The sequence below is a fragment of the Panthera onca genome, chromosome C2 (assembly GCF_046562875.1).
Source record: "Panthera onca isolate mPanOnc1 chromosome C2, mPanOnc1 haplotype 2, whole genome shotgun sequence".
Classification (NCBI taxonomy): domain Eukaryota; kingdom Metazoa; phylum Chordata; class Mammalia; order Carnivora; family Felidae; genus Panthera; species Panthera onca.
The window spans coordinates 11,208,600-11,229,785 of NC_138347.1; the positions used below are offsets into that span (position 1 = coordinate 11,208,600).

The window sequence follows — 21,186 nt, forward strand, 5'->3', positions numbered from 1 at the left end:
CATATTAGGTTCTTCACAAAAGTTATTTACAAAGAAAAGAACTAGGTAAAGTAATACATTAAATATGCAGTTCTCCCACAAATATTTCAAGGAGGCTCTCAACCATATCATGAATAATTAGTTCCTATTTACATCACTTCAAGTAAAACACAAACTAAATTTATACAAAATTCTTAGGGACTTTTCGTAACTCATTTTCACTTTTGTCACCTTGACTCAAGGTTCAGTAAAGCAAACTCCACTAGCCCAGTAGACTAATGGTGCATGGTACAGAGTATGTGAGTACTCATACAGGACCTTCTTCAACCCACACTTCTTCTAAAAACGTAGAAATGAGTATTGGCAGCAGTTTATCAGTGACACTTGAAAAGCAAAAGAAGCGTTCCTAACACAACTGATATGAATTCCAGCCAATTTCAAATTACAAGTGGAGCTAAAGATAACTCTACATGTAATCATATGATAGAACAGTCCCTAAAACACGTAAGGAGTTTGCCCTTAAAATCTCTCCGCAAAACATTTCCATTATACCTACAACCTTACCTATTCAAATTTTTAAAAGTACCTAAGAAATGCATGAAATTCTGAATTCAAATGGCATTTAAAGTGTATTCTAGGGATTTCTAGTCCCAGTGTATCATCCCAGGGGTGGAAGGAGAGGCAGAGTGGGCAGGGATCTGAGCCCCACTCGAGCAACCCCCTACCGATGGGAACAGCTCCACTTTTAGCGAAGTATGGGGGAGGGAATTGGTTTAGGAGGACGGTTTCCCATGTAAGTAAACCATTTCTTCAGATAAAATCTTATTCACCTAAGAAAAATCATAAACTACCAGATTTATCATTTTATCCATATACACACATTCCCCAAGATATACTCATTGTAACCTGCTTCTATCGCTACAGAAGTCTGGCTCACAATGTTTTGTACTGTTGTTGTTGTCGTTGTTGTTTTAAAAGTCTCAAGAGGATGAAAACCTTTTGGGTATGGGGACAACTTTCAAATTACCACCAATCTCAACGTTTATGTGGGTGATACCGCATCACGTATATGGAACAAACTCCAATAATCTTGAGAGAAATGAGAATATGAAATAAGACAGCAGCAGCGCCTATGTTTGCTTGTAAGAGGTGACGGTCAAAGACAAGTGAGTGATAAATGACACTAACTGACCTAAGTCCTAACACCTTATATAGACACTGTACCCAGAGTGCTGTGTGCATGACTGTGCTCCTCACAACAATCACGGGACAAGCAGTTATTAATGACCGTTTCACAGATGAGAAACCGGAATCCAAAAAGTAGCATAACTTGCCTCATGTTAGTTATTATTTGTATTTACATCAAGATCTGCACTCACATTCATCTGTCGAAATAGTTTCTGCCCTTGTCATCACTAGGCAATACCAACTTTAATGACAAGAACATTTCTTTACTCATAGAAGAAACATAAACCGTATCAATTAATAAAAGATCATTCCATATCGACCATGTTTAAAAATCTGTGCCTGCAGAGAAAATACCTGAGATGTATATATGTACGTACGACAAATGTTTACAAAATGGACAACAACAACACAGGATAAAAATTCAACTGAACTCTTTATGTACGATCACATGTAAACGGATACGTGTAAGGAGAAACGGAGGTAAGTAAACAATTAGAGCAGATGGAGTCAGCTGTAAGACCAGGGCTCATCCTCCTCCTCACCATCCAGAGCCAAGGCTTCTGCCTTCATTCTCTCTGCACTGTTAATCAGTCCTTTCACCAGAGAATAAAAAATTAAATCTAGTCCCTTCTCCACCTGACTTTGTCACCGTGGGCTCTATCAAGCTACTACCCAAGCCAGGCTTCCTTCACCTGCCAAACCCTCCATCCTTAAGACATCAGGTTAAAAGAACTGGCAACACCTGGTCGTCTATCGGACGGAAGAGTTCTCCTAGTAAGATCTGTGCGGCACAGTTCTGACTGGAGTTTGGAGGCCACCTATCCTTGTTTGGGAGTGTGAATAACTTGGCTCATATCCCTCAGACCCGTCTTCCTGTCAGTCCTCCCCATCTCAAGGAATGGGGAACCCATCCTCACTACTGCCCAAGTCCTATGATGTCAGTAACAGTCATCCTTGACTGACTGCTGCTGCACGGTCTCTCTCAAGCCACACACATCAGTCCACTGGTCTGTTGGGTCTACCTCAAAAAAATGTATCTAAAATCAATCCACTTAACAATTTCAAATGCTAGAACTCTGATCCCAATCACCATTTAATCTCATCTAGTTCACGAAATGCCCTCACCTCTTCACCTACCTCCAAAGTTTGGCCCTTGGCCCACTGCACGATATCAACAAACACAGGAAGCAGCCACCCCTTTATTCACAACGCACCAAACACACCTACGGGCCCTGACATTTGCTGTTCCCTCTGCAGGGTACACTCAGCACTCCCAGGTTTTCACAAAACTTGCTTTTTTCTCACTTACGTCTTTGCTCAAAAGTAACTGCCCTAGCCATCTCAGTCTCTCATCCTGCTTTATTTACTTTGAAAAGTAATTTCTACACACACCGTGGGGCTTGAACTCACGACCCTCAGACCAAGAGTCTGATGCTCTACTGACTCAGCTAGCCAGGCACCCTATCCTGCTTTCTTTCTTTCCACAGCACTCGATACCTTCTACCATACCGTAAACTTGTTTATGTTTGCTGTCTCCTCACTACCAGAACGTAAACTCCATCAGGGTAGAGATTCTTGTCTGTGCTGTTCAGTGATGTAATCTCTGTCTAGAACAGTCTGGCACACAGCAGGCAGGCCAAGCGTTTGTTAAGTACAAGAATCAAATATTAATGATCAAGTACCCAACCGAGCTACCCGATACTTTCAATATCCTACACGATCATCAACGGTGGGTCTTTTTAGGCAGTAAATGATGGCAGATTATTAAAAGGCCAAAAGGGAGTACAGCATTTGCTCCCATGACAAAAACATCAGCTATCACAAAGTTTGGAAGGTGTGTGGAACGACCAGGCAAATCCAACTAGGCAAGAAGCCTTCTGCTCAGATAAAAATCTCCATCGGGGGGAAAATCTCAATGCGCCATGAGGTAATAAAAATCTGTGTCTGGAGACACGATCTCATCCTACCTGCCCACCGTAAGAGTGGTCTACATACTTCATTGTGCTCACTCCACTTCAGAACATGCTCCAGGTATTAGCAACATCCGCCTCGTAGCGCGCAGGGATATCCAAGTGCTTCTTGTACTGCAGTCATTTCTATGCAAAAGGCACGTCAGTGTGGGCAAGCAGCACCTTCCTTTAGCCCACTCAATACAAGCCCAAGCCTCTCGCTAACGTCAGCTTATGAAGACTCTCTCCCTTCTCCGCCTCTTCGTTACACCTGACAGTTGAAATGTTTCCAAAGAACTGAGAGTTACTTTGTTAACTACACTTACAAACACTAGTGCCAGGCACCATTTCTACACTACATGTACCAGCTCATCCAATCTTCACAAAAACCCCAGGAGGAAGGCACGATAATTATCCTCAATCTACAGATGAGAAAATTGAGGGTGTATCATTAAGGAAGTCCAAGAACATCCTCAGTGAAATGAAGATGAAGAATGTACCCTTTTATAACGTTCCCCAGGAAGATACACATAACAGGAATAAACACAAGTCAGAAAAAAACCTCACTGATACAAAAGGAAAAATGCAATTAGAAAGTCACCCTTTATAGTCCCTGATGAATCAAAGTCTAACCTTATCTCTAATCATGAGAAAGCAACTATACAAATCCTACGCAATGGTTACAATGGATGCTAGAATCCTTAGGTGAAAGGTTGATGGGGAAATTTAAACTGGATGGATGAGGCTGACACTATCAAGAATCAATCTTCTCTAAAAGGCAGACATATAATGCCACACCCAGAATACTTACGTCCTCTTGCAAAACGAAACAATCAAATTTCTACCTGCCAGTTTACCGAAAATACCCGGAATAGATGAACACATAAAACACCAGGAAATTATCAAATTCAGAAAAGAAGGGTGGGGAATCTGTTAGAGTAAAAGACTCAACAGGCCATCTGGTAAATGTAGCCTGTGGACCTTGTTTGGACTCAGATTCAAGCAAACCAACTGGGGAAAAACATTTGAGACAATTTGGAGAATTTGAACATGGAACTGTTATGGAATTCATTTGATGTCATAAAAGCACTGTGGTTGGCTTTTGTTTTTCTTTAAAGCCCTTAACTTTTGGATGCATACGAAACACTTACAGGTGAAATCTTGTATCTGTACTTTGCTTTAACGTAGTCCAGCAACAAATGATTCAGAATCATCAACAGATGCTAACCCCAGTGGAAGACTGAAGAGAATACTCAGTCTCAAGTTTGTCACCCTAGAGGTCACGGATTACAAAAGGAAGATACATTTACATTAGGGCAATCTAATGGCTATCACCTACACCAACTGAATGCTTAACATCAATAGTGAGACAAACTGACATGCCTCTTGATACAATACACTGACATCCCTCTTTAATAATTATGCCAACAATGTTTAACCTATTTCTAGTCATGAGAAAACCAACTAGACAAATCCAAATCGAGGGATTCTGAAGACCAGTGGGCCTGGACTCTTCAAAGTGCTACTGTCATTAACGACAAGGACCAGAGAATTGTTCTAGATCAAGGAGACTAAACAACTAAATCCTTGATTGATTCTCGATTAAATACTGGATTAAAAAGTTAAAAGATATTAATGGAATAAATTTGAACGTGTACTGAACATTTTATAATACAGTAGCAATGTCAGAATTGTGCAATGGTTATGTTGTAGTTAGGAAGTAAAGCCCTTATTCCTTAAGAAAAAAAAGGGCCACGTCAAGATGTCTGCATCTCTCCAACAGTGCAGATTAAAACAAAAACAAAACAAAACGGCAAATATGGCAAACTCTAAAAGCCAGTGATCTAGGTGAAAAGCCTGCAGGTGTTAATTGAACTGGTCTTTTTTTTTTTTTTTAATGTTTATTCATTGGGGGGTGGGGGGGAGTGGGGAGCAGAGAAAGAATCCCAAGCACGTTCCGCCCTGTCAGTGCAGAGCCCAAAGCAGGGCTCGATCTCACAAACCGTGAGATCAACCTGAGCCAAAATCGAGTCAAGACGCTTAACTGACTGAGCCACCCAAGCACCCCTGGGTCTTGTAACTCTTCCGAAGATTTAAAATTTTAAGATAAAGTTAAAATAAGATAAAATACTTCCGAAAACAAAACCAAAGGGGCAGAGTGTAGATGAAGCAAGATTGGTAAGCGTTGATTGGTTGCTGAAGCTGGGTGATGGGCATAGTATGGAGATTCACTGCACTATTTCCTTTTATGTGTGCTCAATTCTGGATCTTAATTTTCACTTCTACAAAATGGGGAGAAAGATGTACCTTAAGGCAACGTCTAGATTACTAAATGAAAAGGCCCTGTGGACAAAAAATAAGCAATAAACAATTGTTATGCACTGTCAATTCTTTCAGGAAAGGTTTGAAGGCAACCGACAAAACAAAAGCCTGCTGAACTGAATGCAAAGCTAACACAGAACTCCGACATATCTGCACTTGTTCATCTCTTCTGCCCCCAGTTACCGGCAGCAGTGTACTTAAGTCTCCTCACTGAAGTTTCCGCCTTGCCTGAGCACTCTAACAAAAATGCAATTTGCCACATTTGTCTCTCATCACGCTTTCTCTAGCATCTGCTGGTTTGTCTCCCTTACTAGAATGTAAGCTCCAAGAAAGCTGGAACTTTGTCTTCCAGTTTACCACTATATTCCCCCAAAACATGGTACTGCCAGTCCTCTCTGCAGGCACTCAAAATAGATGTGAACTACTTCTTTCAATCTAAAGGGACTTTAACTGTACCACCATGATGTTGTAAACTCCTTTTACAGATACAGTGATGAAAAGCAGAGCTTGCTTCTAGGTTGAGACTGCTCGTGAGATGCTGGCCCAGCCACTGAGCTGTGTGACCCTCGGCACCTTTCTGCTTCAGGTTTTTTCACTTGGAAAATGGAGATCACACCACCTCACCCTTAAGATGGCCGAGTATTGAAGGAGAAAATACACACACACACACACCCTGCTTGAACTACCCACTAAGGACTAGGTAGTATCAAACAGAAGGTTCAGAAGGAGAACATCCACCATGTCAACTCTGTGGTTCACCTTCATGTTTTCTGTGCTCATCCAACTTGATGTCTTATATTCCTGGAAAAAAGATTCCTAGAAGGAACACATGCCAAAATTTTCTTTTTCCATGTAACAAGGGCCAGAAAATATAAACACAAGCCTTCTTGTAGACCAGATTCTAATTCTCCCAGGAGGCCAAGGCATAAATAGAAGATCCTGAAACTGGGATGTTTCCTCAAGCAGATACATTTGGTTGGAAAACTCTTAAACTTTCTAATTTTCTTCAAAGGTTGGGGTATACAAGATTTTCAAGAAGTAAAAAGTAAGACCACAAAACAGGATAACTTTACTTCTATTTGGAAGGACTGGTAGAAATCATGGCTTGAATTGAATGTAAAAAGTGAACATACAACTGGGGTATGGTGTTACAGACTATGAATGCAGCTAGATTTTCCCCTTGTATTTCAAAGATAGGAAAGGAGACTGGTCTAAAAAATCCGGAAAAATAGGATCACAACTGCTTTCCATGAATGCCAGAAATTCGAAGATGCTTAAGTTACAGCTTCCAATTATTTCAGCCTAATCAGATAAAATATTTAATTTAAAAAACTTTATCAGGACGACTTTTTCTTCACCTCAGTCTTCTTAAACTGACCTGGCAAGCACTCCTGGCCCTTAGCCCACACGAGAATGGTTCCTGAGACCGACACCGCTACTACAGCTACTACGGACTTAAGCTCATCCTAATGGAAAGGTGGTGTCTAAGGTTTTCAAAACCGCAATTACTGTATATGAGAAAGCAACTGTGTGAAGTATGCTAACAAAACAGAAGGCAAATAGCATACCAGCAAAAGAATGAGAATCAAAACAACGGATCACTGGATCATACATTTACTTAACAGGTTCAACCGATTTTTTTAAAAGTACATCTTTTCTATATGTAACATACACCTGGCACAGACCCTACTCTCAAATTTAGCCTTTCATTCACCAACACTCACCTTAACACTGAATCAAAACCAGAACTGAACGGTATTTTATATTCATAATCTACCCATCTAACTAAAGCAAAGGCTACACATGGGTTTCAAGTCCAGGACCTTCTCAGCACCTGAAATCCAAGTGCAGCTAAGGTCTTGATCACCACCCTGAGAATGTTCCCACACTGGACTACTCCACAGCAGTCTGGCTATATGATAGCTGCACTTGGGTCTCTTGACGAAAACTCCAGCATCTTAACAGTAAGGGTGGGTGTCAACAAGAACATTTAAAAACTAAAGTCCAAATGAAGACAACACCAGCACTTCTGGATTCTGGGGCAGAAGCAACCGAAGCCAGTTTTCAAGCACTGAGGGCTCCAAGTTGAAGAGGTTCAGATTATGGTTTTGTTAAATCCACACTCTTCATGTGCAATTCTGTTTTTAAGCTCTCACCCACACCAACCACTCCTGAAATGTCCCCCAAAGTGGGTAGGGATTGCCTTAACCAGGACGCTGCAATCATGGTAAAAATGAATTTGGGGGGGGGGGGGGGGGCGGGGAGAAGCAGGACTAGAAAGGCAGGAAAGAACCTGAGATGGACCTGAGATTTTTAATTTGCTATTATGTATATGAAGTGAGAGTGGGGAAGTAACAAAGACAAAAAATGTCAGTCAAGATAATAACTTGGCTTCCAATCTACAGAAACATGAAGCCCTGGTCAAAAATAAAAATACTAGCTGGGGCTCCTGGGTGGCTCAGTTGGTTGGGTGTCCGACTTCGGCTCAGGTCATGATCTCACAGTTCATGGGTTCAAGCCCCGCATTGGGCTCTGTGCGGACAGCTCAAAGCCTGGAGCCTGTTTTGGATTCTATGTCTCTCTCTCTCTCTCTGCCCCTCCCCTGTTCATGCTCTGTCTCTGTCTCAAGAATAAATACACATTAAAAAAATAAAAATACTAGGGGCGCCTGGGTAGCTCAGTCAGTTCAGCATCCGACTTCGGCTGAGGTCATGACCTCACGGTTCTTGAGTTCCAGCCCCACGTCAGGCTCTGTGCTGACAGCTCACAGCGTGGACCCTGCTTTGGATTCTGTGTCTCCCTCTCTCTCTCTGCCCCTCACCCACTTATGCTTGCTCACTCGCGCTCTCTGCTCCCTCAAAAATAAAAAAAAAAATTTTTTAATACAATAAAAAAATACTATATCATCCCCTTGTTCTAACTGTGACTGGAAGAGCACCTACATTTTTTCAGGGTAATATTATATTCCAAGGCTCATGGGTCATATAAGCTAATGCAAACTTCACAAAATTTCATTTTCTCGACAAGCTGTCTGCTCAAAATAGTACTGCAAACCCCAAACAGCTTAGTACAATAGGTATAAACCAAACTGCACTAATGCATGCTTAAAATACAAAATACAAAAAAAAAAAGTGTAGTACTAAAAATACTAATTACTGACAATTTACATTAAGTCATACTGCAGTTCTTGTGCAAGTCTCTGAAGTCTATACGTACACTTTAGCCTAAATGGGCATACCTAACACAGTAGCCCCAACTAGAAACCAATACTACTTTTAAGAATTAAACATGTTTGCCATTTATAGTAATTAACTGTTAGTCCTATCGTAAATCAATGACCAGTTAAAAAGTGAGTTTATCAACATGTGAGCAGCAATTTCTGAAACCTAAATTCTAAAAGAAGTCTAAAGACCATCAGGGACACCTTTAAAAAAATGTCTAAGGCCAATGATCTCAATCATAGATTCTAAGATGGTAGCATATCTGACCAACAGATAGATTTCATTTGGTTCATCGTGTTTAAATATTTTTGAGTTAATTGCCAACATCTTAAATATCAAATTTTCTATAAAATCTGGATTTCTGGCTGCGAACACTAGGGCAGAAAAGGACAAGCTGGCAAAACCAGACCCACGTTCCCAGGCAACAGACTTGGTTAACAAGCACCGTCCCTACCAGGACACACAATCTCCTCCACCCAGCAGCCCTTCCATTTTGCCACAGGCCCTCCCAACCCTTTGCAGTCTTGAGTTGAGACACTCCGAACTAGGACAAAACTGAATCTAAACCGAGGACGACAGTTCATACTTACCCGGTTTTAAAACACAATAGTTAAAAGAATCCAACACACATCCTGGCTATTCCTCAGGCAACTTTGTTAAGTAGCTTTTATTAACTCACGAATACATTTACATTCACATTGCCGGCTCCCAAACAGAATGAAAAGGACTTAAGTTACCAGCATTGCTATTCCTCTTGGTCACAGTCTGGTTTCTTCCGTTATAGACTCACATATACACATTTCTCAAGTGTGCTTCAAATGGTGCCCAATACCTCATACCATCCCCAATCCCATTATGCAACTTCAGCAAAATAAAATAATCAGGTACAAAGTCACAAATTAAGTCTGAAATAAAGTTGGATTTAAAAGATTGACAGTTAAGTAAACATCAAAAAAAATGCACATTCTCTTGTAGAAGATCTTATCTTGGACTCGTTAGATCACGAGTATTCCTGGCTCACAAAACAATTACTAAAAAAAATAAATAAAAGCATATTAATAAAATAAATATATACATTCCAGCAACAGGGGCTGTAAAATAGTTTTAATTCTTTCATAAAAGTAAAATCTGTACCAACAGGAATGGAACAAATCTCTTAAAATCACCAATTAAAATGAAATATTTAGTTTTATAATACAATGCTGCATCAGAAATGAAAAATAGAATACTAACTGAAAATACCATGGACTGTGAGAAATCAACTGGGCTATCATCTATCTGCTCCATCTGTTTTTCGTACCGAAGAGTTCACCCTTACAGCTTTAGCAATTTGGTCACATTAGCAATCGAATACTCACTGAATAAATCAAAATACTGTTTCCCCCTACACTTGCCTCAAGTCACCTTAATAATTAAGAGCCTATCCAAAGTAAGTCTTCTGTTTAGATTTTCCCTATTTGTCACTTTTCCCAACTTCTCACCTAAAATACTGTCTTACTAAGCACTAGTTATAATAAAGTTGGATGGGAATGATAACACAAAGACCAGATGCAAATAGTGTAGTTCTTTATGAGGAGTCCCAGTGCACAGTGCCTGGCAAAAGCCAGCAGTTGTTAATATAAATGATGGACATCGGTCTGACAGATTGTTCTAAGCTGGTGGGGTTCGTGGGAACCCTCATACTCACACGCTACATCTCCTATAATCAAAAGCTTGCCCTTGCTTAATTTGTATGCAAGCTATTATGCAGTATGACTCATGTTATAAATTCAAATACTTACTGAGCAACTACCATATTCCAGGTCTGACTAACTGTCAGATTCTGATAAAACAACTTACATATAAAAAAAATTTACCTTTTGGAGTCTTCTCATCAATAAAGCGGCCATAATGAAAAACTACGTAATAAAAGTTCAATAACTTGCCTGATATCACAAAGCTACTTCGGTGACATACTGAACACCTATTACCTCCAAGGTCATGTTACCACTTTATCTTCAGACTCTCCAACTTAGAGATTACTCCCATTTTACAGCGAGGAAATGAAGATCCAAAAAGGTTAAGATCCCTAGGAGATAGGTGCCAGGAACCAAAACCAGGTCGATCTGTCTCTAGCTCTTTCTAGTATCCCCGTGCCAGTTCTTTATTTCGACATAATACAACCAGTATCTTCATTGAGGGTCTTATGTTCTTCTAATCATTTAGAAAACAAAAATCAGAACACTTACTGAAGCAGAAGCTTTCATATCCCAATCATATCCAAACGTAACAGGTAAAAAAAAAAAAAAGGGATTAACGCTAAAGCAGGAAGTCAAAATATCATACATACGTACCTTAAACATTTTATTTAAGTTTAACACATAAATGTACATTCATTTGCCAATCTTAATATGGGGTCAAAGCACTTGGAGAATGGGATCGATGAGGAGGAGCGCCTTGCTGATTGAAGTTCCTTCTGCTTGATCTAAACCACACCTATTAATGCATCATCTACAATTTCCATTTTCAGTTTCATTAAAGTGGAAAGCACACAGAATCCTTTGGGACTAATGTTCTTCCTCCCAAACTTTTAGTTACTACGGCCATATCTAATTCTACAGCCATTATTTTAGGAACTCACCTTTATCAAGTCTTTCCAAAGAATCCAACTTGGTTTTCAGGGGAAAAAAAAGTTTTGCACTCATTTTATCAGTTTACATGATATTTAATTATTATAAAAACAAGATTACCTGCCATCAAATAGTCTTGAAAACGAACACCACTTCTGGTAGGCATATATCTTGCCCAGTGCAAGCCAAGTGCACTGACTTGAAAGCAATTCACTAACACAAGAGGTCAGCATGCTATCACCCAAAACTGTTTCAGAGATGAGAGTAGGAATCCCATAAGGTAGCTAAGTGAACACAGACATGTGCAGTGCAGAGCAGCGGAGAGGATAGAAATGAAACAGGCTGGACTCTCAAGAATTTGTAATCTAGCAAAGAAGGTAAACATTCACCAAGTAACTACAATATGCAGTAGAAAGTGATCCGTGTGATAAGACACAGGAAAACACCATGCAAATCCAAAGGAAAAATTACAGTCTATACTCCCCCAACAGTGCAGGCCCTCCCTCAATATTTTTTTAATGTACTAACGAAGTGAAAATGAATTTGAGGCAAGTTTTCATGTATATCATGGGTAATATGGAAAGGGAGGGCATTCCAAGAAAAGCAGGATGACACAGGCACCAAAGAAAATGAAACGTAATGGTATTTATGGAGATCTACAACAGGTCTGTTTACTTGATATATGGAAAGGGGAATGAAAGAAATTGATATGAAGTCTAAAAACAAAAAAGTCGGGCATTCTATCACAGGTGGCCTTAGATGCCAGACTTCATTCTGAATGTCTCTTGAAAAAGAGAGGTGTGCTGGAATTTGGCAAGTGTTGACACAATCAACTATTACAGAAAGACAATGAAGTACTCAGAAAGCCACCACTATACAATGCTTTGTATTATCTCCTACTTAAAAATGAATCTCAACTGAATCTGAATTTGATGGTCTTACAGCATCTCAAGAACTATTTTTGTACTCCAAGAAACATATTTACTACAGGCATTAATTATCCTCCCCTCAGCAGTGTGTTAGAGACCAGCTAAGAAACTGCAAGAATCAAGATAGAAATATTAGTGGTTCAACCTGAGCAGAGAAGACACCACATGGGATTGGGACTGCAGGAATATAAGGAGTTGCATTTGCTCAGCCACAGGTGACAGAAGACAGAGAAGCCACAGAGTAAGTTAGACCAGTTTTAGGGTAGGCGACTCAAGTCTGAACCATATTGAGTTTGCAGTGCCAAGGGGACATCCAGGAGGCTATATAACCAGCACACAGAAGAGCACAAAACGCCAGGGTTCTTGGCTTGTTACCAAAAAAAGGCAAATCATCCATATGAAAGTAAAAGGTATAGTAATAGGAGGAGGAAAATGGAAGGCACTGATGCAGAAATGTCAGAAAACAGCACCGTAAAGCTAATACTGAACCTAGGAAATTTTGTTTGTATACTCTAAATCAAGGGTCAGCAAACTTCTTCTGTAAAGGGTGAGAACAAATATAAAAAAATAAACAGGGTTATGTCCCAATACACCTACATTTATGGACACTGAAATTTGAATTTCATAAAATTTTCACATCATAAGTTATCCTTCTTTTGATTTTTTTCCCCAACTACTTAAAAATGTAAAATTCTTTCCAAGCTCACAAACCATACAATACAGGCGGCAGCTAAACTGGCCTGTGAGCCACAGTCTGCCGACTCCCTGCTGTAGCATAGAACAAAGATAAGAGAATTGGATTAACTGTCCTTTTCCAAACTCCTAAGGGCAGTTTTTCCTTTAAATATATTAATACCTTACCAGACATTCCTTAAATTTGGTTGATTTCCTTAAATTTGGCTCCACTAAGAGAGAACATGTGTTGACATCCCTGTTGGGTAAGAACATTGCCTTGCACTAAGAAGAGGTATTCTTTATAAGGAACAGAAAAATTATGCTTGTACTACAAATACAGCAAAGGCAACTGAATGAAAATTATTACCTTAGAATTTGTCCCTCATTGCTCTCAAACTCTTTGTTTCCTTTAAAGTGATTTTGTGATCTAAAGGTGAGAAGATTCAATAGCAGTCTGCACATAAATTCCCAGATTTTAAAAACCTATAAACATGAGTAACGAATGTGCGGGTCATGAGTAACAATTAAGAAAATAAAAATTAGTGCAGAAATGTCAACTTCCGACAAGCAGTCTTAACAAATACAAACCACATCTGGTGAGGAAGGATTCCTTACCCCCAAGCCACTCCTTGTACCTTAGCTGTAGCTCAGGGGCAGGAACAGGACTCCTTCTTCAATCACTTGCTGCGGGAATGAGCTGTAACCCAAGAAAACTTTAATACCAAATGAGAGTATAACATTGCCCACAAGGCTCAAGTCTTTCATTACTGGAGAACTATTTTCAGTTGTCTGGTTTCAAGCAGACAAAACACAAAGGGTGATTATTAAAGATACAAGCTAAGCTGTTCAAGGAGGGCCCAAGAGAAGAAAAAGACTAACTTCTCCATCTGACAGCTAGAACAAAGAGGTTTCCTTTTGAACTTTTGTCTGCCACCACCTGAGAGCAGAAATGTCACTATTTCCTCATGATCAAATGTTGCCAACAAGCCAAGCTGCAATGACCTAGGTTTGGCCAGTCCCATACTTGAGTTCATTATCATTAGCACTTTATGTCTCCAAAAGGGATCTCAAATGCAAACATTCTGTAGATATTACTTTCAGGGGATTCTATGGTGGAAACAACTCTAGAACAAACACAAAACTGTTGCCAGTTTTTCTCATCAAAAAGACTGTAGTAAAGAAAAATAGAAGACTCTTCACCGCACAATCAGAAAGCCTACTGCTTTCTATAGGAATTACAGAAATTGTAGAAATATTCAAGGATTGGAATATCACTACACTTCTATTTCTAAACTTGTAAAACCCAGGTTGTAAGTTAAACTCAGATTACAACATAAAACTCTTCGCAAAGAACTATTTCAATGACTGATTTTAAAATTTAAAATATAATCTGCTTTCCAATGAAATTTAAAATGAGAGTATTAAACATAAAATGACCAGTGAAATTTGTTTTAATGGAAAAGAACTCAAGATTTCCAAAGTAGCTATCTGCTATTTTATTCCTATTAGAAAAGTATATACAAGATAAATAAACACTATTCTGTTGTACACATGGGCATTCATTTAGCAATTAAACTAGTTATTTAAACCACTAATCTTTAATTCTTCATGTAAAAATTCCTGAGTAGCCATGGGAAAACTTCAGGAAAAGATATTTGCTCAGGGTTTTCACAACTTTAAACATGCCAACTCTGGGAAACATACTAACACATGACAATTAAAATGTTCCTAAACTTAAAAAAAAAACTTCCTAAGCAAAGCAACCACAGAATATAAATGTTCTGCATAGATTTTTTCATCTCAAAATTCTTCTTCCTGAACCCATCCTAAAAGTAAAAATTTTACACAATTTACACAGCTTTTCCTAGGCTTTTCTTACACAGCACGTGGCTTTATCATTCACATATTGGCAGCTGTCTTCCGCCTAACTGAAATTAAATACCAATCTTTAAAATCTAATTTCAAGGTGAAATGAAAGGACATCAGCCATTTTCTCAAACTCGCCAGAGAAAGGTCCTCAGGAGTCAGTGTCAGACCTCACCCGAAAATGCATCACCCCTCCTCTCTCTACTTGAGTGTTCCCACTGCAAGAGGACAAGGTGGAGGTGAAGAAGGAACTCTCCATCTCAGTTAGTTTCTCAGTCGTCAGAAAACTCCAATGCTACCTGATATAGGTATATCAAGATTCCAATCTTTTTATTCTGGAAACCCTTCTATAAATATAATCTAAGAATGATCTAAGCAACCAACCATCTTTTCAAATGGCTTTAGTCATCACCTTTAAAGGCCTGGTTTCACAACATCCATTACTTTACCATTTCTAATTTCAGAATTTAGCCACACTTTCACCTACTTTTCATGCTAAATTAAAAGTCGGGGAGAAACAAAAATATGACCACTTTTTTTTATATACACACATTAAAACAAACTTCAAGCTAAATGGCACCTGCCAAATAAATTTGGTCTTGGAAGGACTGGTAACTAACTACATTCATGAATGTATAAACTGGGAAATGCAACAAAAACAGAGACTCCTTTAACTTCCAGTTGCAAACTGAGAAAGAACACAGCACTGGAAATTCTAAGGGACTGATCAACACAAAATTGTATAGCTGAATAAGGACTCGTGCTGTACGCTACACCCTGAAATCTGTCAACGGAAACTCCCACAAGTGACTGTACTACAGTGCACTGGGTCTCCGCTACACGAGATGCTGAGCCTCAACACGGTATTGTGTGTTTTAATTTTAAAAGTTCTTGTTTGCTCATTTTTAAGGAGCCCAGCTAGGAGTCAAAGGAAATAAAATAGGGGAGGGGAGAGAAACATACTCCAAAGAGACTAGGAATGCTCTTCAGGCTTCCAGAGTACCACAAAAAAGAAACAAAGAGGAAGACCTCTCTGGGAATCCAAAAAACAAAAAGCTGGAAAAAACACAGTCTCAACTTCCATGTCTCCTGTTAAGAACGGTCAACATAAACCCATTTCCTCAATTCCAAGACACATAAATGGTTGGTTGTGGGAGACAGGGGGGGGATAAACCATCACCATTAGAGGGGGTTTCAGAATCTAAAAATATGAAAAACATGCAACTTGGAATTGAGAAGTTACAAGAGGCTTCCTGCAGCAGAAACAAACTGCCACAGACTGGAACGGAGGTTTCCCAGGCCTGCCAAAGGTGTTCAAGCTCACAAGTGGCATTTTGCATTACATACCTAACGTTCACTTTTTCATTCATTTTCCCAAGCACTGATGCTATTTTAGAATCCAATTCCTAAACTGAAAACAAAACTGTTCAAAACCAGGAAGTCTGTTTGTTACACATTCACAACCTCCTCCAAAACTAGTTTTATGGGGGGGGGGGGGGGGGGGGAAGGTGTTTTTGCTGTTGTTTAATCTTACTTTTATTCAGGTCAAGGAATTCAACACAACTTCACCACTGTTACAATGTCCTATCAGAGGCCACGGAGGCCTCCTCCTCCAGGGAGGAGTTCACCTTGATTATCTGCTAGTGGGTCGCCCCACCCCCTTGAATTTCAAAGAAACTATTGAATTATTTTCCCCAAACTAGCACTAAAGTAAAAAATGTCTGCGCCACATAGAGGAGCATACAAAAAACAGAACACAAAAAAATACATAGAACATGGCAAAGGCAAAACATTTAACTAATCTACTTGGAGCCATGTGAACTACCCAATGTACTTGGCAGCTATGCTGAAGACAAAGTGCAGCGTTTTCATTTCAAAGGTTTATGGAATGAACAAACATTAGGTCTATACTCGGACTCTTCAGCGATCACCTGTTTGGTCCCAAAACGAGGTAAAATAAATGTCAATAAAACACGTTTCCCAAGCTCTATGGTATCGCCTCAGAAGCACAGATTAAAGGGCAGGGCCTAACCAATTTCTACATAGTTAAAAACGTTTCCTTTTAAAAAATGTGCTTTTTGTCATCCCTCGTTCCTCTTCTCTTTAGGCATAATGTCTTAGCATGGAGACAGAAGACCCGGGGTTGGGGGTTGGAGATACTCCAGAGGTTAAACAACACAATCCTATCTTCTTCCAAATTCTGGAAGAACGAAGCTGGGGACACAATGGCATGCCTCACCAGACTCTCCGGACCTGATCAAGAGGCACTGGTGTCCTTTCCCACCTTATAGTGCCAAGACTGTAACAACTTCCTACCGCTCCCTGACTGCCAGTTTTTCTACAGAGGTTGGACCATGATCCCAGCCTGAAATAAGCTGAACCAAACTTCATTGAATAGCTACTCCTCAAAATTGACCCAGAGCGTGATTATCTAGCTGCAGACAGCTCTGCTTCCCAAGTTCAGACGTGGTACAGGTTTTATTATCATTATTTTTTTTATTATACCTGGGCTTGGGGGTGGGGGTGGGGGGCACACACCACACTCTACGTTACCGAATTCACGGGAAGAATGGGGATTTCGGCGAAGGCTGGTGGAGTACCTGACCCAGAACAGAGGACGAAGAGCTGCCTTCCGGCCGCGGGGCCCTGTCCTCGGCCACACCATCACTTGCAATGAACGGGCTGCAGGTTCGCTTAGCATCCCTCCAGACCTGAAATTCCCTACCTCCAGAGCAATCAAAAGCAGGGGGAGAAAAAATTTCTTCCGGAAGGCGCAAAAAAGGCCACAACTTGGATGAATGAAACCGGGCTAAGGGCACCCGGAGCAGGATTTTCGCTGAAGTCAGAAAAAGAAAAGTCAAAGATTTTTTTTTCAACGTGAGACCGGTTACAAACGCCCGTGGTCCAGATAACTGCACAAACACGCTGTGGAGGACGTTTTATTGAGCGCGGACGGCTCCGGGGCGGCCGGCGGGCGCTAGTGTGGAGGCGGGCGGCGGAGCGGGCGGCGGCGGCGGGACCGGCGACGAGGCAGCTTGGCGACGACGGGAGCGGGGCCGGACGCTCGCGCGTGTCCTCCCGCGGATCCTCCCGCGGACCTTCCAGGGACTCCCGCGGCCGCCCCGCCCCCCGCCCGCCCCGCCGGCCGGCCGCGTGCGAGGCACACCCTCCCGCGGCCGCGCTCCCGCGCGGGCACACCCCCGCCTCCCGCGCGCACGGGGCCTCGCCGCGCCGGCCGGCCCACGCGCGCCCCCTCAGCGCGGACGCCCGCCGCCCTCAGCCCGCCCGCGGCCCCGGCCTCCCCCCGGCCGCGCGGGGAGGGCGGGGGGCGACGGCCTAGCGGCTGGGGGTGGGGGGGGGGCGCCCGCGCGGGAAGGCGGGCTCTGGGTGGGGGGGGGAAGGTCACTTACCCGCTGCATGGCTTTCAGGATCAAAGCCAGCTCGTAGCGGGGCATGCCCGAACGCTCCGCGCGCGGCTCCGGACCGAGCCGGTTCACGGGACGCAGGAGGGGAGGGAACCGCGGGGGCCTGACGGACTGCTGGGCCGGAAGGCTCCCGGGCGGCGAAAGCACGCTCCGGCCGCGCGAGCCCGGGCTTTAAGGCTCTGGCAGCTGCGCAGACGGCCCGCCACGCCCCCTCGGCGCGCCCCGCCCCCCCTCGCACGCCCGCCCCGCCCCCTCCTTAAGGCGGCCGCGCCGCGCCCCCTCGACAGTCTCTTTCCCCCCAGGCTCGCCATCCCCGCCGGGACCCCCCGGCCCCGTAGCCCCCCGCGTGGGGGCGGCTCCGCGAGCCCAGCCAGGAGGGGCCAGTACGGGCCGCACTCCGCCTCCGACCCTGCCGCCGCCGTTCCAGCTACCTACGGTTCTCGAACCAGCTGGAACTTTCCATGCCTTCCGTCTCATCCTGGGCGGCGGGCGAGCGTGCGCCCTCGTGTGCGCGTGCGCTAAACAGTGCGGTCTCGTCCGTGCGCGCGCCCCTCTCCCGCGACTTCTCGGCGCGGGGGACCTTTTAGGCGTCCACGCTGCTCCGGGCGGGGTCGCGGCTGGACCTGGGCTCTCCCCGCCTCTGGTTGCGTAGGGGAGTTCCAGAACGTTCCGGCCAAGGACTACGGTTCTGCGCGCAGGGAATTCTTGGTGCACCCTGCCCCTCGCGCCCCCTGCCCACAGCCGACCTCACGCGGCTGCAGGCGCGGATTCCCAGGTCCCTTCCCCTGCGAGGTGGGCGCAAGGCGCAGACTGTGAGCCGCTGCGCGCGGGGTCGGGTCAGGCCCCTTCCTCGCCGGCAGCCTGACCTTGGCAGGCTGCTGCGGAAAGGGGATGTGAAGGGCACCTACTTCCCAGGACCGCGATGCCTTTGAGTGAGCTGATGCACGTAAACCGCTGACAACGATGCCTGCACAGACAAAGTGAGGCGCGACACAGGCATCTGTTGTTGTGTGAGCCCGGTCTGACCCACGTGTTGTTGCCAAGGGCAGACTAATACTTTGGCTCAAACCGATATTCTTTAAATATTTGCTCAGTGTTCATTTAGAGGACCAGCTGAGAACTTGGAAAGCCGTTTAGTAACCGTCTGGGAGCCTGAGCGTGCTCTGGAGGGAGGAGAGTCTCGTGGTGCATTCCCTTTACCCCCAAAACAGGCACGCAGGGCTCACCTTTCCCTCCAACCATTGGCTGTACTTTCCCTGGCAGGCATTGTATAAAGTGCGTTTTCTCCAGCGCCACTCCTTAGAGACTGAGCGTGTGGCCATTGTCGCCCCTGCCCATGCTTGTCCCATTAAAAGGGCCTGTAGGTGAAATGTTTGTCTTCAAAGTGCTTTAATGATACGAGGTAAAACTTACTGAGCACTTACTGTGTGTCAGGCACCACGCTAAGGTTTTTACATGCCTCTCCAAAAATTCTTGCTTTATGAGGCACGTACTATTATTAACTCCCACTTTAGGGATTCAAAGATACAGGCACGCAAAGGTTATGTAACTAGGCCCAGGTCAAACAGTAATAGAGAAAATTTGGATCCACAAAGGAAGGCTGAGCCCATACTTAGTCCAGCCTCTGCCTGTCTCCTACCACACAGACTAAGGTGCTAATAATAATATTATTTACCAGGTATTCCCATGTAAACTTAGAGTCCCTTTGTCACCTTATCCAGAGACCTTCCTTAGTATTTCCAGTAGCTTACCTCCCAGCTCCCACCAAAGATAAAGATGATTTGAACACGCCTACTCTGTGATATTTGGGTTTTAACATTTTCTATTCTTGCGCTTCTCCACAATCTGTATTCTTCCAAAGAAAAACTACACAGGCATTAATACAAATCACCTGGTTAGTGCTGACTAATTTCACTTTTGGTTAAAAAAAAAAAAAGAATATTATAAATAAATTACAGAAGAAAGCAAAGAATTTTTGAACCTCTAGAAGTGAGATACAGGTGTTCCAAGATGGTCCCTACTTCAGGTGTCCCTCCTGTTATCAGCCACATATCCCATTTTGGGAATGAGAAAACACAGACCCCAAAGTAATAGGCCAAACCAAAGGCCAGGGCACTACCATCAGTTGACTTCAACTTTCAGTATTTCCTCTTGGAAGCTCCATTGTTTTTCCTAGCTAATACCCAGGGATGAGTGAGGGGGGTCAATTGGCATAAGGAAATTAGCCTGATTACTTAATGCCTCAACACAGCACCCCCAGCCTTCCCGATCTGGTGGCTGCCCACAGGCTCACTCCATTTCTTCGGAGAAGAAGAGGAAGGGCAGCTGCCCTGATTTGCCCCCTTCAACTTCTTCTTTTTTAAAGCACAGCACCAGAATGCTCATGGGTTCATTATAAAATGATAAAATCCCAAGGAAAGCTGATGCAAATTTAGTGTCTTCCTGTTATAAGTACAAATTTAAATTCACCAAAAGATTCTTTGAGTTTTGTACTATGTATGTAAGTCAGCATTTAGAGTTATAAAATATCACTGTAGTAGTTAATGTATTAAAATTACTCTGGTACTTAGGAATAAGCTTAACCAAGAAGATAAAAAAATCTGTACGCTAAAACTATAAAACACTGATGAAAGAAATTGAAGCAGTCACAGATGAAAAGATATCCATGTTCATGGATTAGAAGAAGTAATGTTAAAAAGCCCAGACTACCCAAAGTGATTTACAGATTTAGTGCAATCCCTAGCAAAGCCCAATGACAATTTTTAGAGAAATGGGAAAAAAATTTTAAATTCATATGGAACCACAAGAGAATAGTGAAAGCAAATCTGAACAAGAAGAACAAAGGTGGAAGGCATCAGACATCCTAATTTCAAGCTATGTTACAAAGCTATAGTAATTAAAACAGTAGGGTACTGGCATAAAAACAGACATATAGACCAAACAGAATAGAGAACCCAGAAATAAACACACATATATGGTCAACCAATGGTCATCTGATTTTGACAAGGACCTAAGAATACACA

At 42.6% G+C, this 21,186-nt stretch overlaps 2 protein-coding genes across 4 annotated transcripts in view; both read right to left on the minus strand.

Annotated features, from left to right (window-relative positions):
- The window catches only part of MRPS6 (mitochondrial ribosomal protein S6), a 66,528-nt gene extending 48,280 nt beyond the window's left edge, over positions 1–18,248 (minus strand). The window contains exon 1 of the mRNA XM_060640438.2: positions 18,149–18,248. Within this exon, the coding sequence (XP_060496421.1) occupies positions 18,149–18,193 (45 nt within the window). The 5' untranslated portion in view covers positions 18,194–18,248. The remainder of the gene's footprint in view (positions 1–18,148) is intronic.
- SLC5A3 (solute carrier family 5 member 3) overlaps positions 1–19,052 on the minus strand; it is a 41,423-nt gene extending 22,371 nt beyond the window's left edge. Inside the window, exon 1 of one of the 3 annotated variants that reach the window (XM_060640437.2) lies at positions 18,599–19,052. The gene's annotated coding sequence lies outside the window, so the exon portion shown is untranslated. Of the gene's footprint in view, positions 1–3,442; positions 17,937–18,148; positions 18,263–18,598 lie in introns of those variants that run through there. The other 2 variants (XM_060640434.3, XM_060640435.3) reach the window with 2 other exon arrangements.
- Between the last annotated feature and the right edge of the window lie 2,134 nt (positions 19,053–21,186).